The sequence below is a fragment of the Capra hircus genome, chromosome 21, assembly GCF_001704415.2.
Source record: "Capra hircus breed San Clemente chromosome 21, ASM170441v1, whole genome shotgun sequence".
NCBI classification, from domain to species: domain Eukaryota; kingdom Metazoa; phylum Chordata; class Mammalia; order Artiodactyla; family Bovidae; genus Capra; species Capra hircus.
The window spans coordinates 43,795,378-43,811,693 of NC_030828.1; the positions used below are offsets into that span (position 1 = coordinate 43,795,378).

Below are 16,316 nucleotides of genomic sequence, written 5' to 3' on the forward strand. Positions count from 1 at the left end.
AGGAACTCACCCCCGCCATGCCACCCCCAACCCTTCACCCCCCACCCTACCCCCCATCTTCAACAGCTTTTCTGAGATTTGCCATGAAATTGGGCTGCTCCACAGCTCTTTTCAAAACCGGCCTACCACACACCCACTGAAGTCCCACTACAAATGATACATGAAGTCCCGAATCTTCTACCTCTACATCCGCCAGGCATTCATCATAAGGGATGTGCCGTTTTTGCTCAAGAAATAGGCACAAAACAAAGACTACCTGTGAAATTAATTTTTAATAACCTAGTGCAAATAATGAATTTCGTTCCACAGCTGCTCTTAAAATCTCTACGCAAAACTGTGACAATAAAGTGCAACAGCCATTCCCTATCTGAGATGTTCCTCTAACTTAAAAAAAAGAATCACAAAATGGTCTTTATAAAATTTCTGAAAAAATCTCAGCACTCAGGAGCACAAGCAGCAACTGCTTCAAGGAAAGCTTTTCTAAGTACAATACTAAGTTTACCAAAGGTCAAACAAACAGGATTCAAGAAAGAAATCTGGAGCTTTTTTCAACACTCATAGTCTTTCAGGGTATTTAAATAGGCAAAAGAGCTGTGTTTTAAAGAAATGAAAATGACATCCTTCTACAAGCACCTCAAAAAGATTAGCTAAGAGACTATCTAAGAGCTTCGGAGAATTAAAAATGTTTTTTAATTTCCACTCAATGTCACTTAGAGGGGATGTTGAGAATTCCCTACGATGACAGAACCTAGCTTAGCTTCTTCTCCTCATTTCCACGTATCAGATAGAGAACTGCCAGTAATAGAACCATGCTGACATCTCAATCTTAAGCCTAAACTGGAAAGTTAGGTGTATTTAAAAAAAAAGGTTTCTTTTCCTCCCCTCAGAGGGTATCAACCTAGGGACATGAGGATGGCAGCCTGGACACTGTCCAAATGTCCCCATGCCCTGCGTGCCCTGTGGTCTGCTGGGAGGCTTCCAAATTGTACCCGGTAAGTTCCAGTCTGTTTTCTCTTCCAGAGGGTCCACACTGCTGAACTCTGCTCTGTGGGGGATGGTATGCCCCACACAGCTCATACCCAGGGTTAGCCTGAGAAACCAATGTTGCCCATATTCCCAACTTCCTCCATGATCCTGGGAGGCATGCAGTGAAGATTTCGTTGCAAAGACAAGAGAGAATTCATCTATGCCGTTGATGTTTTCTGCTCATGTGGTTTCTTCTGAGTAACTGACATTCCTTTAGGATATTGGGCATGAGAACCTTGTTGATAACGTGAGCCTCATGTGAAGCTAGCAAGCAGCAAACACTTAAAGCTTCCTCTCTCCCGACTCCACTCATTCCTGCTCTTTTGTCCGGCATCTCCTCTGCAGGAAGGAGACACCAAAGACAGCAGATCCTGGGAGCTGGAAGCTTCGGGTGCAGTACTCCTTCACCCCATGTTGCGTCATGTCATGTCTTAGTCGCTCAGTTGCGTCCTACTCTTTGCAACCCCTGGACTGCAGCCCCTAACAAACCACCCAAATGCTCTGAGACCATTTCCTCATCTGAAAAGAGGAAGACTTGACAGAGGCTGCAGAGAATAGATGTGTGAGAGCACGGAGCGCAGGCCTGGAACAGAGCTACTGGCATACGTAGAGTCATCTTACCAGCTGCAGAACATCGTGACTTGGACCTCTTCGATACTGGCCTTGCAAACGTAAGAAAGATAAGCCATAGTAAGTTCAGCATCTCCCTAACCTATCAACACAGAGATAGCAATATATTGAAAATCACTTTGGGGCAGGAATAGACTGATCTGAAAGCAGATAGGGCCTTAAATATACACTAGCATATATCATTCAAGAGTTCAACTAGAACCAGCTTCATCGTGAAAAGAGCTGTTTCCACTGTTTTGACAATAGTTTCCAACCACCTCACTGCTAATGCTACTGCTGCCAAGTCACTTCAATTGTGTCCGACTCTGTGTGACCCCATAGACGGCAGCCCACCAGGCTCCTCCATCCCTGGGATTCTCCAGGCAAGAACACTGGAGTGGGTTGCCATTTCCTTCTCCACCTCACTAACCAGTACTATTTTCATGCCATTCAAAAGATTCAAGACTGAAGCTAAGTCAATTTTGTATTATTTTTATTTAAAATAAATTTACCAAGAACATTCCTTGGGCTTGTCCTCACAGTTAATCAAATATAAAAGTACCTGTCATGTCCCAACCCCTATTTTATACAAACTGCTGACTCAGCATGGCACTTCCCATCACTGCTCCCTAAATCACAGGAAATTTCAAGACCGAGGGACCCAAAGAAATTAGGATGACCCAGCCTCTAAAAATCCTGAGTCATGTAAAGAAGAAAAACAAAATCATATCTGAGTAGGTAATTCATGATTCAGATAGCCCAGCAGCTAATTGGTATTAACTACTCTACTGAAGATCTATTTAATGCACTTAGGTAAGACTTTTTATTTCCATGAAATTGGATCTTTGGTCCAAAATTTAATCTCCTGCCAAGGACTCTGCACTATGTAGGTGACGTAACATGTCATTGCCAGGAATATAAAGAAATTGATCCGATTATTTGCTAAATAATGTTTCCTCATCAGGGCTAAGTCCTCCTCTAAGTGGGCTGTCAAAGAGAGGAGCAAAAAGCAGTCACTATTAGTTGTATCTTCCAGGACTCCAATTCAGCCATGAAAAAAATCAGTGCACTAAAAATTGATTTGATATATATATTATTAGGTTATAGGACCTTTGTCCGGAAGGAATAAGCAAGGCCTACGAGGTCTGATCTTTTTGTAAGTAAAAATATTAACTAAAATGAAAGATATAAGACATAGTATTGGAATGATATGGTATTCCTTCAAAGTATCATCATTATCATTCTCATGACATTAATAATCATGGAAGAAAACTTATCTACCATTACAGGGAACATAAAATTCCTAATAAACAGCTTTGTTTCTTTCTCTCTTGCTGAAGTTTTTCAAAACTATTCTGAAGGAGGAATGTAGTCTGTCCTGCCTAAAGCTATTCTTACATTACTCCCATGGTCCCTGGACCCAGAAGGACAGAATCCTCCTCAGTCTTCAGATGCACTGTGGTCAATGACCTCTTCAAACAGGTAAACAGATAAGAGAGGACACTATGACCAAAGCTTTCTATAACCTTTAGCCTAAATTTACACATCAACAACAAGAGAAAGGTGTGTGTGCATAAAAATGCTAGTGAGCCCTTCCTGCCCAAGATGGAGGAAATGAATCAAACCATTAAAAGGCTAAGGCAGGAGAACGAGTTTATTCAACAAGTATTTACTGAGCCCTTACTATATGCCAAGCACTATTTTATGTGCTAGGAATACATTCCATTGATTAAAAAATACAAAATCCCTGTCTTCATTGTGCTTACACTCTAGAGGAAGGATACCAGACAATGAACATAATAAATAATTTACATAGTAAGTTAGAAGGTAATGAGTACTACAGGGGAAAAAAAAAATAGAGCAATTGTGAGAATGAAGACAATTCTTATTTGGAAAATTTCCCAAACCGGACACGCACAAAAATATGCTTTTTCCTTGGAAAGTCTATGTGCCTGTCAGTGAGAAAAGAAAATATTTCTGGCCCCTTAATGTTCATGGGATTTTCAAGCAAGAAATTACAGGGGTTTTAAAAATATGAAAGTGGAATTGAAAATTAAGCAGAGTAACTTTCATAAAAGAGGAGCTCCATACAGAATTTGTGAGGCATTGGAATCTGTGTTTACTGCTAGAGAATTTCCCACAATTCTAGCAAATTCCATGATTCTGGCCACACTGCCAACCACAGAAGATCTGGAGAGTCAAGTGTCGAAGAGGCTACCAGGGTCAGAAAATGTGGAAGAACTCAAGTAGCTTTCCAGGATTTTTTGTTTTATTTTCCATTACCTTTTTTAGAATACAGCCTAGTTTTTGTGATTTTCTTGTGTCATTAGAGAAGAGTGAGGTCACTAAAAACGAAAAGTGAAAAACAGGAATGCCTACATTTCCAACTCCATCTCCAATCTCAAATTGTTTAAAATGCACACGTTTATTATATATCAGCAGACCCAGGTTTTTTGACACCATTATCAGAGGTTGTTGGCTCTGAACTACCAGGAAGGTTTTTTTCCCCCTTTGATTTAAATTCAAATTGTATTTCAACAAAGCAACCAAAATAATTAATGAATTAGGTTCTCTATGTAAGAAGTGAAAATAGAAAATAAATGGTGTCATCTTTGATCAGAAAGTTGTATTTCAGCAAGATGGGGCAGAGGCAGCAAGTCCAGGTTGCAGGACCAGGAAAAGGGAGTGTCCACCCACAGGATACTTAGAAATTGATTACTAAAACAGCAGCCTGTTCTAGAGGTAATAATGTCATTAGGTTGTGATAATTCTCCAGAAACCCCAATAGCCCAGGATTAGGAACACCTGGAAATTGTTCAGATGACACACATTTGTTTCCTGTGTTAAGGCTTCAGTGATGCCTCTCTGTGGCACCTGTCACCATTTTCTTTCTTTGCAAACCTCCTCCTTTCAAATTAGAAAGTGTACATAAAGTGCAAGTAAGACTCAGTCCCTCGCCCGTGTTTTCAGGTTCTTGCTTTGATAGCCAGGATTACCAAATCTAACAATTAAACCGCTGGCCAGCTAGGTTGTCTGCAGGTATTTCTGGAGTTAGCAAATGAGTTCATCTGGCAAAAAGAGTGTCTGAAGGTAGGTGCAGTCTTGGCAAGAAAACACAAAGTACCATACACGAGACAGGGATCTGAGTGATGCAAGCAGTGGGGGGCGGGGGAGGGGGTTCCTTGTCACCGAGTCACTGAAGAAGAGGCCTTCTTTGGATCTCAACTCTTAAAGCAAATTCAGAAACTGTTACTAAAAGTGAATGAGGCCAGCGGATTTCAGAGCAGGGTCAGTCCTCAGTAAGGGCAGGTTCAGTCTTCCCTGGGTTAGGAACAGAAAAGAAAACAGAGATTAAGGAGCCAGATCTGATGAACCTCATGTCACAAACGTCACCCCTAAAACCTCTAGCAAATGCTTCCCATCTCATAGAACAAAGCTGAACAAAGGACCTCCTGATGTATTTTCTTTGGTATTTGCTAGGGAGACTGTTCAAATAGGTCATGATGTTACATGACCTATTACATGATGTTACATTCAATAGGTCATGTAACATTACATGATGTTACATACATGTTTACTGTAGGATTTCTTAGGTTAATTTTTCTTGATTAATATGCCCATAAACACAGTTACTCTTCAAGAAAGAGATATTGTACGTAACAATTCCCACACTTGGGGACCAGGAATTTACCTTCTCACAAACTATTCATAACATGTCTTTCAATATAATGTATTTTGGGAAAATATGCCTTATAATACTGGTTGGAGGGGACAGGAAAGACATTAAGTCATATTCAGTTTATATTACATGAGCCTGGTTTTTATACTGAGAGTCACATTCCTATACCAGTATAATAAATGAACCATGGTGGTTGGGTTCCATTGCATTTCCTTTGTTATTACACAGCCAAAACCATGGGCAAAATTTAATGTTATATTTGATGGGTGAATATTAATGATCAAAAGTTAACCATATCCCATCTATTGCAAACTGTCCCACAGTCAGTGGGCATTCACCAGGGACGTTCTTTGCATTTTTTTTCTGTTTTTTTCAGCAGAGCTAAGGCCAGGGTTTCAGAACTAAGTCCGTCATTTATAGATATATGTGTGTGTGTGTGTGTGTGTATAGATAGATAGCTGAGACTGAACAGAGTACATTAGCATATACATAAAAAACTTAAATAAAAATAATGGATTGACTTGAGCAAAAGTCACAGAAAATTATCAAACACATACTAGTTAAATTCCTGAATTTCTTTTTGGCTTCTGCCCTTTCTTCAGCATCAAAGTACCAAACAGTCATGGCGTATCTGCGAAATATAAGAAGATATTAGAAAAGAGGTTTAAAAATATGACCAAAAAATAAAAACACTATAAATTTCACATAACAGACATTTGTAAAGCCAACATTTAAAAATTTTCCTATTATCGGAAGTCCATCCCAATTTTAATTTAAAATAAACGTCTCTGGTTTCAAGTCTATTTAAATGTAATAAAACATGTAAGGAATTCCAAGTATGCACCACCCATTATCCTGGGCGCTGGGAATTGAAACTGTCCTGTGAATACAGCAGCCTCTTTCTCAAGGAGCTCAGGCTCTAGCAGGGAGGGGAAAGGCAATTGAACAAATAATATAACAGGTCCAGATGAACTACACAAGAAAGAGCTGGAAGCAAATCATTCAGCGAATCATTCAGCTAAAGCCTGAGGGACCTAAGTTGGTGGGGAGAACACAGAGATGAGGAGTGAAGCTTTTGAAGAATAACTTATCAAAAGACAGGACGTTAAAATTCTTGACTTTTGTCTTTGGTTTTGGACGCTGAGGCAAAGAAGCAATGGGATATTGGTACCGTCACGTTTTCTACTATGTCCCATTTATGGGCTAGACTATACAGGAGTAATTTTATGCATGAGTTTCCAAAAAGTTTTGTTTCATTTTTAGTAGTAGTTACTGGAATTTCTATAGGACTTGAATTTTTCCAAAGGCTTTCCGTCAACATGCGGTGTTAAGGTTTCCCCTGTGACCCTAGTCATAGAGGAACTGGGGAGGAGCAAGGAAATCCTGCACAAATGACAAGGACCGATTACTGTACCCCATTAATAAGCCACAAACAGGCTTTGGTGGGAGAAGTAGTTATCTGCTCTCCTAGGGCACATCCCAGTTTGACATTTCATAGGCAACTCTGTGTGGGGCTTAGATCTGTCACTTCTGGAGGGGGACACATAAACCTTGAGCACTTAACACCTGCGACTTTAATTTAATTAGTCTTGTTAAGGTTTAGTCATTATCTTTTCCACCCAACCTCTCTCCTCCCTGCCCCCAACTGTTATTCCCAATTCAAGCTGCACCCCACAGCGCTCCAGTACCACATGGTTTACAGCTTTGGCCATAAAACAGATGCAAATGAGATAGAATCTGAAATTAAGATATATCAAGAGTTTCTGGGCATCCCGGGTGGCACAGCGGTAAAGAATCCGCCTGCCAGTGCAGGAGATGTAAGAGATGCAGGTTCAATCCCTGGAGGATCTCCTGGAGAAGGAAATGGCAACCTACTCCAGTACTCTTGCCTGGAAAATTCCACGGACAGAGGATCCTGGAGGGCTACAGTCCATGAGGTGGCGTGCTGCTGCTGCTGCTAAGTCGCTTCAGTCGTGTCCGACTCTGTGCAACCCCAAAGACGGCAGCCCACCAGGCTCCCCGTCCCTGGGATTCTCCAGGCAAGAACACTGGAGTAGGTTGCCATTTCCTTCTCCAATGCATGAAAGTGAAAAGTGAAAGTGAAGTTGCTCAGTCATGTCCTACTCTTAGTGACCCCATGGACTGCAGCCTACCGGGCTCCTCTGTCCATGGGAGTTTCCAGGCAAGAGTACTGGAGTGGGGTGCCATTGCTTGGACATAAATGAGTTGGACATAATTGGACATAAATGACTAAGCACGCACACACAAGAATTTCTATATTAATAGTAAACAATACTAAATTGTTCTGTTACTCTGAAAAGTCTTCCCGTGCGTGATCTAAAGAAAGGAGTCTGAAAAATCCAATTGTTGGGACATGTTGGGTACAGTAAACCCAATCCAATTTTAAGCTAAGAAAAGGGGGAAAAGGAAAAGAAGTCAGAACAAATTCCTCTTTCTTCTTTTAAAAATTAATTTATTTTTTAATTGAAGGATAATTGCTTTACTGAATTTTGTTGTTTTCTATCAAACCTCAACATGAATCAGCCATAGGGATAAATATATCCCCTCCCTTTTGAACCTCCTTTTAAATTTTCTTAGAGCATAGCTGATTTACAATGCTGTGTTACAAATTCTTCTTTCTATTCTCAAGGTTTTTTCTCTGCTTGTAACTGGCAGCTTGTAAACTCATCCAGAGTTAACCAGATAGGATTTCTGACATGTGGCAGCCAACATTCTCTAGGCATAGTTCAACATTAGGCTTTTTTTTTAAGGGAGAGTGGTGAGCAAGAAAGAAGAGAAGAGAAAAAAGGGCTCTGGGAAATTTGGAATCTGAGACTCTCACTTAATGGAAAACGACTTGTTAATAGTTTAAACTAACATTAGACTTTATATGTTAAAGAAGCCACAGTTTCTCCTTTAATTTTTATTGACTTCGAACAGGTCTGCTCTCTGCTTAGGGGGATGGTTGGTCTTTTGTCCGTAACAACACACATTTGAGAATTTTCTGGGAACTGAGGTTGGTCCAAGAAGCTTCTCAAGAGCAGTCGTGGCCCTGGCTGTTACCTGGTCGCATAGGAGGGCTGGACTTCATGTGGGTTCCTGCGGTCTGACCAGAAGAACAACAGTCTGTCAAAAATGGGCTCCACGTCCGCTATGAATGATTTCCCTTCTGGAAATATCCGCAGGACTCCGCCATGTCGCTGAGGGCCACAAAGAAGGTAGATTACTTCCTAGCCTCACACACGGTTCATTAACAATGATACTTCAGCCTCATCTAGAAACAAAGCTATCTTCCAACTGCCACTGCTAGCATATATTATTCCCAAATTTTAACTCCAGTGCCATCCTGTGTATTAAATGTTATCTTAAACTTGACTAGACATACCGAAGTCATACTGAACGAAGTCTTCTCACCCCCACAATCTCAAAGCCCATGGACACAAAGTAGAGTTCTACTAGGTCAGTTATACAGACTTGCCAATATCTGACTGTTTGACCCATAACCTCCTCCCCACCCTAGCCATTTCATGTAATTCAATCTAATATTAACAGCTCCAGAGGGCAGTGACCACATATAACCTCCCCTTCAATTAGAATTTACAGTTTTCTTTTGAGTTCCCCATCTCCTATCTGATTTCATCAGTTGGAAGTTACACGCTCTTTTTTTTCTGAATGCTCAGACCACCTTATCTGTATCTCTCATGACATATACCACTCACTCTCCCCCTCGAATTACATTTTTTTTACACGTACATCCAATCTGTCCTACTAGAATAATCTTGTCAAGGTAGAATTCTGGTCTTATATGTTGATGGTTCCCCACAGCGTGATGCCTGGCACTAGCAGGCACTCGAAAAATTTTTGAATGATTTCAAACTTTGTGATTTATCATCACTGATCTGACAACTTGACTCTCTTGCCTATAACACTACCTTTCAAGATTTTAAAGGACAACTAAGGAATATATTTCAGTCATGTTATCAAGTAGGGAACTGACACAAACCTTGTCACTAATTCACTGGTTTCCCAGGTTTACTTTTTCTGACCCCAGATAAAATATCCTTGCTTTATGACAGCTAGTATCTGGCCTAATGAATAGGAAATGGAGATGCAGAAGGTTCAAAAGCCAGATAAGCTTGAAAAGTTCTCCAGCTTCTCAGACTCCTAAATCATCCTTAACTTTTAAAAAACATACAAATTCCAGACAAATGTCTGTGAACCTGGCACCAGACTTTATATCTCTATCTATATATATGTTCAAAAATACAAAAATAAGCTACAAAACCTTTGGCATTCACAATCATAGTAAACCATGGCAAGAGGCCACCAAGGAGACATTTCACCCAGAGAGAAGACTGTGTGGGAAACGTCACTTGGGGATGTTTTAACATCCTACGGTTCTATTTTTGTGAAATTCTCTCAGCGTTGCTCCTGGCAGGGAAAAGTATATATCTTATTCCACAATGAGAATCAAGAATCCTACCAGCTCTGGATTAGACTAAAAACACTGATCCCAATTTTTAAAAAAATAAAGTACCTTCTCCTCATTAATCATCAATTTATAACCTATAACCTAATAAAGGCTCTACTCACCCACCTCCATCAAATTAACTTTACATCTATTATTTTCATCTCATCAACTTTAATACTAAAACCATAGCAGGAAAAAAGGATAATACGAAATAGAAAAGATTCTTCAGTGGGAATTATGAACTCCAAACTCTCCTCTGCTGCTGCTGCTGCTGCTGCTGCTGCTGCTGCTGCGTCGCTTCAGTCGTGTCCGACTCTGTGCGACCCCATAGACGGCAGCCCACCAGGCTCCCCCATCCCTGGGATTCTCCAGGCAAGAACACTGCAGTGGGCTACTCGCATTTCCTTCTCCAATGCATGAAAGTGAAAGGTGAAAAGGAAGTCGCTCAGTCATGTCCGACTCCTAGCGACCCCAGGGACTGCAGCCCACCAGGCTCCTCCACCCATGGGATTTTCCAGGCAAGCGTACTGGAGTGGGGTGCCACTGCCTTCTCCAAAACTCTCCTCTAAGTCATCTGAATTCTTTTCCTGTGGTTTCTCAGCCCTCCCTCTACTCGCATTATTCCAAGTACCTTGGCATCCCAGTTCTTGTTCAGATAGTAGATGCAGGTGATACAGCGGCCGTCACCGTTGGGGTTGTCCACATGTCGAACATAGCCTGTTCCATTTCCTGGGTAACAAGCCACCATCGCCTACAGAGAAATCCAAAGGAAGCTGGTTACCAAAGCTGAGCCAAGCATCTCCCACCAGTGAAGACCTGAATAACATAGCCTCCTCAGCCGCTATGGGACACAGGTATCTGCTGGCCTCTTCAGTTTGTGTACAATGCATAAATTTGGACTCTTCAGCATATGACATTAACAACCAAGTTATATCTTACTGCTCAGCCCAGTGGAAAGCAGTTCAACAATAATTGCACAATTCTAGAACATTTTAGATAGCATCTATGTTGTCATTAGAATGTCCCGCCCCTCTTATATCTTTCTTTTTGAAAAGGCAGGTTCTGGGTTCCACCCTAGACCCACAAGATCAGAATCACTAGGTTTAGAGATTATGCCTTACTAGCAAATGCTCCAAAATCACTGAATCAATCACTGTCTTAGATCAATGGCTAAGATACTTGCATTTACAAAGACACAGGAACCAATCACGAAGGAGAAAAAGGTTAGGCTTGCTCAATAAAATGCTCAGGACAAGAAAAAATAGGGAAGGGTCAATGGAAACCGTGGCCCAACTTGCCAGCATGTGAAGTGAAGTGAAGTCGCTCAGTCGTGTCCGACTCTTTGCGACCCCATGGACTGTAGCCTACCAGGCTCCTCAGTCCATGGAATTTTTCAGGCAAGAGTACTGGAGTGGGTTGCCATTTCCTTCTCCAGGGGATCTTCCCGAACCAGGGATCGAACCTGGGTCTCCCGCATGGCAGGCAGACGCTTTACCATCTGAGCCACCAGGGAGGCATAAATGACAGTCAAATCCAGTTCAGAGAAGAAAACCCACAGACATCTTAATGCATTTTTCAAAGCTTGTCTTTTTCCTATCGAGAATTATCAAATTAAATGATTCTCTTCCTTTTGCCCAAACACTACCTGTATCATTCAAGTGGAGAAATAGAGAAAGAAGCCAAACTAAAAATCCTACTAAAAATTAGTATTAGGAAATTACTATGAAGAAAGTAACAAACCTCTAAATGTTCCCTGGAAAATTTATAGGAAGGGATAGAAAAAATTAGACAAAGTGTAAAAAGCCAGTTATTTTCACAGGAGATTGCCTTGTTTCTAAAATATCTTCATAGGGATGAGATACTCGCAGGGAAGATATTGGTAACATAAGATGAGAAAAGGGATATGTTTCCTTTTTGTTTGCTGATGTATTCTTAAGTGCCTAGAACAGTTCCTAAAACATGGAACCTATCTGTTTAAATTTTACTTTGGAGGGGTGGACACACACCACAGTGCTTGTAGGATCTTAGTTCCCTGACCAGGGGTTAAACCTGTACCCTCGGCAGTGAGACCTCAGAATGTTAACCACTGGACCATCAGAGAACTCCCTTTTTCTGATTTGCTTTTGTTTTAAAATTTGATAAGTAAATAAATGATTAGTAGGCAGGTCTTCCCGCTAAAGAGTAAGTTTATTTTCTACCTAGATCAGTAGGGATTTTGTCATTTTAAAAGCACATCTTCAAACATACATGTAGCAATTCAGTTCACAATTTCCTTCACAAATGGAAAGACTGTTTCATTGGTGAAATACCAGTCAAGTAGAGCCCACACTAATGCACTAGTGGCTCAAGAATTAGCTTCAGTGCCGTGAGTGCCAAGTCACTCCCAGTGGTAACATGAACACATGAACGAGGCATGTACCTGAAAGGCCTCACACACACTGCATACTAGAACAAAAATAAGGATGAAGAGTAACTCAGTTTTACAGTGATCTTAAGGCTTAAATTACCATATCTCTCCAACTCTATATCCCCATGCAGCTAGCAATCCCCATATCCTATCGTTGAATGTCAATGCAATGCCATCTTAAAGCTAAAGTTAGACTGTTAGCTTGAACATCTTTCAGAGATGGAATTCTGAGGTTACTGCAATTGAGATTTAACAAATGATACCACCAAGCAAAGGATGGCTTGGGGAAAGGTGATTGGTAGCAGATAGAAATGATGGGCCTAGCTAGGGAAGAGATGAATGAAGTCGACTATAATGACTAGGGAATTACCCATCCCTGGAAGCAGCTATTAGGATTATAAGAGCCACCACTGAGCCAATAATGAACGTCACTTAAGCCACAAATAATTAGAGGCTGGATTCCCTACCAACTCAGCCTCTCCCCACTGTGAAGCTCTGAAAAGAAGAAAAAGTACTCCATCAATGCTACATAATCTTATGTTCTTAAACAGCTCTACTCTAAGGAAAAGGTCAGTGGTCTGGATGCCTGCCATCTAATTCACCCTGCAACTAATTATGTGATTCCAGGCTTGGTGTCTTTCCTTTAAAGGGCTTAGGTTACCTGGCCTCTGATGGTCCAAGAAGGTCTAGCACTCTATCTAGGCATCACCCCTACAAGCAGCAACAGAGTTCTTTGGGGCATTAGGAAGCGCTTATCTGCCTCAGGACTCAGCTTAGATTAAAAACTGAAAAAAAAAAAAAAAAGATACAAACTCACAAAAGTACCTCCTTTATGAATTGCTGCATCTATAAAACATACCCAGAGTGAAGGAGCTGGCACATTCCAGGGGATTTATTTTTAGAACAAAACTCCTAATGTCAGCAAAGTATCTGATTGATAAGGGAGAGAAACAGAATTTTTCTGGCCAGAGTGAATCTTCACCTTCTCTTTTGGTTCCTGAAACCATAGCATCAACTTCAAAACAATGGAAGGAAATCATTGTGAGCCTCAGTGGCCCTGTTGAAACCACACAGGCCAGTTTTATCAGTGTTTTCTGGACAAGAGCCACAAGAGATGGGTCTTGGCTTGGGCACATTCCCAATATTTGTTGGGTTCTGACATAGTCCAAAACCACAGAGGCTAAGGATGCACTGAGAAGCAAGGCTCACTTCAATAACAAGTCACATGTTTCTGTGCCAAATCGTGCACGGGGCAGAAACAAACCCCGGAAACTGATCAGGTCAACGGAGCTGCTATCCAAACCTCATCAAGCAGGGAAGGGCTTTAGACTGTACAGAGGAGAACGCTCCAGAACAATAAGAACATCACCGGAGTATTTCAGGATTAAGTGACGAATGTGCTGTGCAGTTAACACTGAAACCCATCAGCAGGAAGTTTCACTTATCACTGACTTTTTACTCATTAAAACTTCTGGACTAGATTAATACTTGAAATTTATGAAAGTTTAATAAGGTGTTAGTGTGACCAGCACTACACATACAATTTAGTCCTATAGTTCTAGCCTTGGATGTGCTGATAAATCCACATCTCTTTATGCATTCACCATCCCTTCCTCTGGCCCCACTGCGGACTCCTCCACCCACTCCCCATCCCCACTTCATCCCCAGAAGCCTCTCTACAACTTTTAACAGATGAAAATGAGTGGAGAGGGGTGAACCCCTCCCAGGCTTCCAGACTGGCTCCAGACCAGAGACAGGCGCTCTGGATACCTAGGCGGCCACATTCCAGCAGGAAATGTGTAACAATGCTTTGAAAATGTACACAGATGTAGAACTTTAACAGCCAAACCCAAGTAACAAAATATGCTCCCCAAACGCTGCAGGTGGAAAAGAAAACAGGGTTTCTGTTAAGAGCAGAAAGTTAGTAAGCAGAAAATTAGTAAGTTAAGAGCGCTTACTAAGTCGGCTTTGTGAAAAGCCATATCTCATCCATCCCAAAGGTAAAGTTGAAAAAGGAAAGTGCAGGATTTCCATCCCAGCGCCTAAACAGAATGCTCTTAATTGAAACCAACCACAGCTCCGTATATACCACTTCAAAAAACTGGTGTTGGCAACCTCCACTGTCCATTTAGCAATGAGGATCATTTTAGATCCACAGGTCGGAAAGGGATACATCTGTCCCATCCCCTCTTCCACTCAGACTCACCACTTCATTAAAAACAGTCAGCAACATAGATTTTCTACAGAAATGTACTATATATATATATATATATATATATATATATATATCATGACTTCAGCATCAGTCACTAGTATGACTTGATCTTAAGGTAGAGAGTGATGTTTTATAGAAATTTTAACTTAGCACATTAAAACAGTAATCATCTCATTTTACTTGCCAAGTTGATAATAAATATGAATCCATTTTGAAAAATTTGCTAAAAAGAGCATAACTTTGAAGCTGCCAGGTTGAATAACTTTAAACTGGTATTTTGGTCTACTGCCAAATACTAAGCCCCTCCAACTGTGAAACAGAAATACCAGCCAATCTTGGTAAAGATTTGTTTTGAATTATGGAAGGTCCCTAAGCAGATTATACCTTTAATAAAATGCAACCTAAATACAGAATAACCTGTATTTAACCTGTTCACATCTCAGTTTTCTCATCTGTAGAATAGGTTTATGAGGACTGAAGGTGTAAAACACTCAGTGTAAGGCCTGGCACATACCAAACACTGCCTTGTTGGTGTTGTGTCCAACTCTTTCTGATCCTATTGACTGCAGCATGCCAGGCTTCCCTGTCCTTCACATTTCCCGGAGTTTGCTCATATTCATGTCCATTGAGTCGGTGATACCATCCAACCATCTCATCTTCTGTCATTGCCTTATCCTTCTGCCTTCAGTCTTTTCCAACATCAGGGTCTTTTCCAATGAGTCATATCAGGTGGCCAAAGTAATGGAGCTTCAGCTTCAGCATCAGTCCTTCCAATGAAGAATCAGCTTCAGCATCAGTCCAACCAATATTCAGGGCTGATTTCCTTTAGGATTGACTGGCTTGATCTCCTTATGTCCAAGGGACTCTCAAGAGTCTTCTTCAGCACCACAGTTCAAAAGCATCAGTTCTTTGGCACTCAGCCTTTTTTTTTTTTTTTTTACTGTCCAGCTCTCACATCCATATGTGACTACTGGAAAAACCATAGCTTTGACTATATGGACCTTTGTAGGCAAAGAAATGTCTCTGTTTTTTTAACAGTCTGTCTAAGTTTGTCATCGCTTTTCTTCCAAGGAGCAGGCATCTTTTAATTTCATGGCTGCAGTCACCATCCACGTGATTGTGAAGACCAAGAAAATAAAGTCTGTCACAGCTTAATGTCAGCTATTTTTAAAATATGCACTGATGATGTGCACGTTTGTGTTCCCCTCAACTGGGGCTCCAGAATGTCTCCGCTCAGGGAATCTGATCCTACCTAAGTGTTTTGCAGCTTCTAAAGCAGGGCTGAGAAACTCACATAGCCTGTAGGATTTGCAAGTAACAAAATATTGAAGGGTTCCCTGGTAGCTCAGCTGGTAAAGAGTTTGACTGCAATGCAGGAGACCCCAGTTTGACTCCTGAGTCAGGAAGATACCCTGGAGAAGGGATAGGTTACCCACTCCAGTATTCTTGGGCTTCCCTGGTGGCTTAGATGGTAAAGAATCTGCCTGCAATGTGAGAGACTTGGGTTTGATCCCTGGGATGGGAAGATCCTCTGTAGGAGAGCATGGCAACCCACTCCAATGTTCTTGCCTGGAGAATCCCATGGACATAGGAACCTGGCAGGCTATATTCATGGGGTCACAAAGAGTCAAGACATGACTGAGCGACTTTCACTTACTTAAGATATTGAAGCCGATCAGGTATATATGTGTCAGAACTCTGGAATGTGAGCTATGCTACCTACAACTAGGGAATTTTCTATCCTTGGCAATGAGAGGCAGACATTAAAAATCTTCAGGTTTTAGGAGGGTAGCAGGTAACTGAACCAGATTTGTATATAAACTCTCCTGAATATTTTTAACCCTAATTGTTAAATCAGAGCCACAAAAAAACAAACAAACAAAAAAAAAAAAATCAGGCTGGATTTTGA

General features: G+C 41.1%; 1 protein-coding gene and 1 non-coding gene across 2 annotated transcripts in view; both read right to left on the minus strand.

Moving 5' to 3' along the window:
* The window catches only part of EGLN3 (egl-9 family hypoxia inducible factor 3), a 29,602-nt gene continuing 16,557 nt past the window's right edge, over positions 3,272 to 16,316 (minus strand). The window contains exons 2-5 of the mRNA XM_005695224.3: positions 10,417 to 10,536; positions 8,378 to 8,514; positions 5,872 to 5,945; positions 3,272 to 4,956 (exon numbers count right to left, since the gene is read on the minus strand). Of these exons, the coding sequence (XP_005695281.1) occupies positions 4,925 to 4,956; positions 5,872 to 5,945; positions 8,378 to 8,514; positions 10,417 to 10,536 (363 nt within the window). The 3' untranslated portion in view covers positions 3,272 to 4,924. The remainder of the gene's footprint in view (positions 4,957 to 5,871; positions 5,946 to 8,377; positions 8,515 to 10,416; positions 10,537 to 16,316) is intronic.
* TRNAG-GCC lies at positions 11,227 to 11,298 on the minus strand. Its single transcript has one exon. It is a non-coding gene; the product is annotated as a tRNA-Gly (tRNA).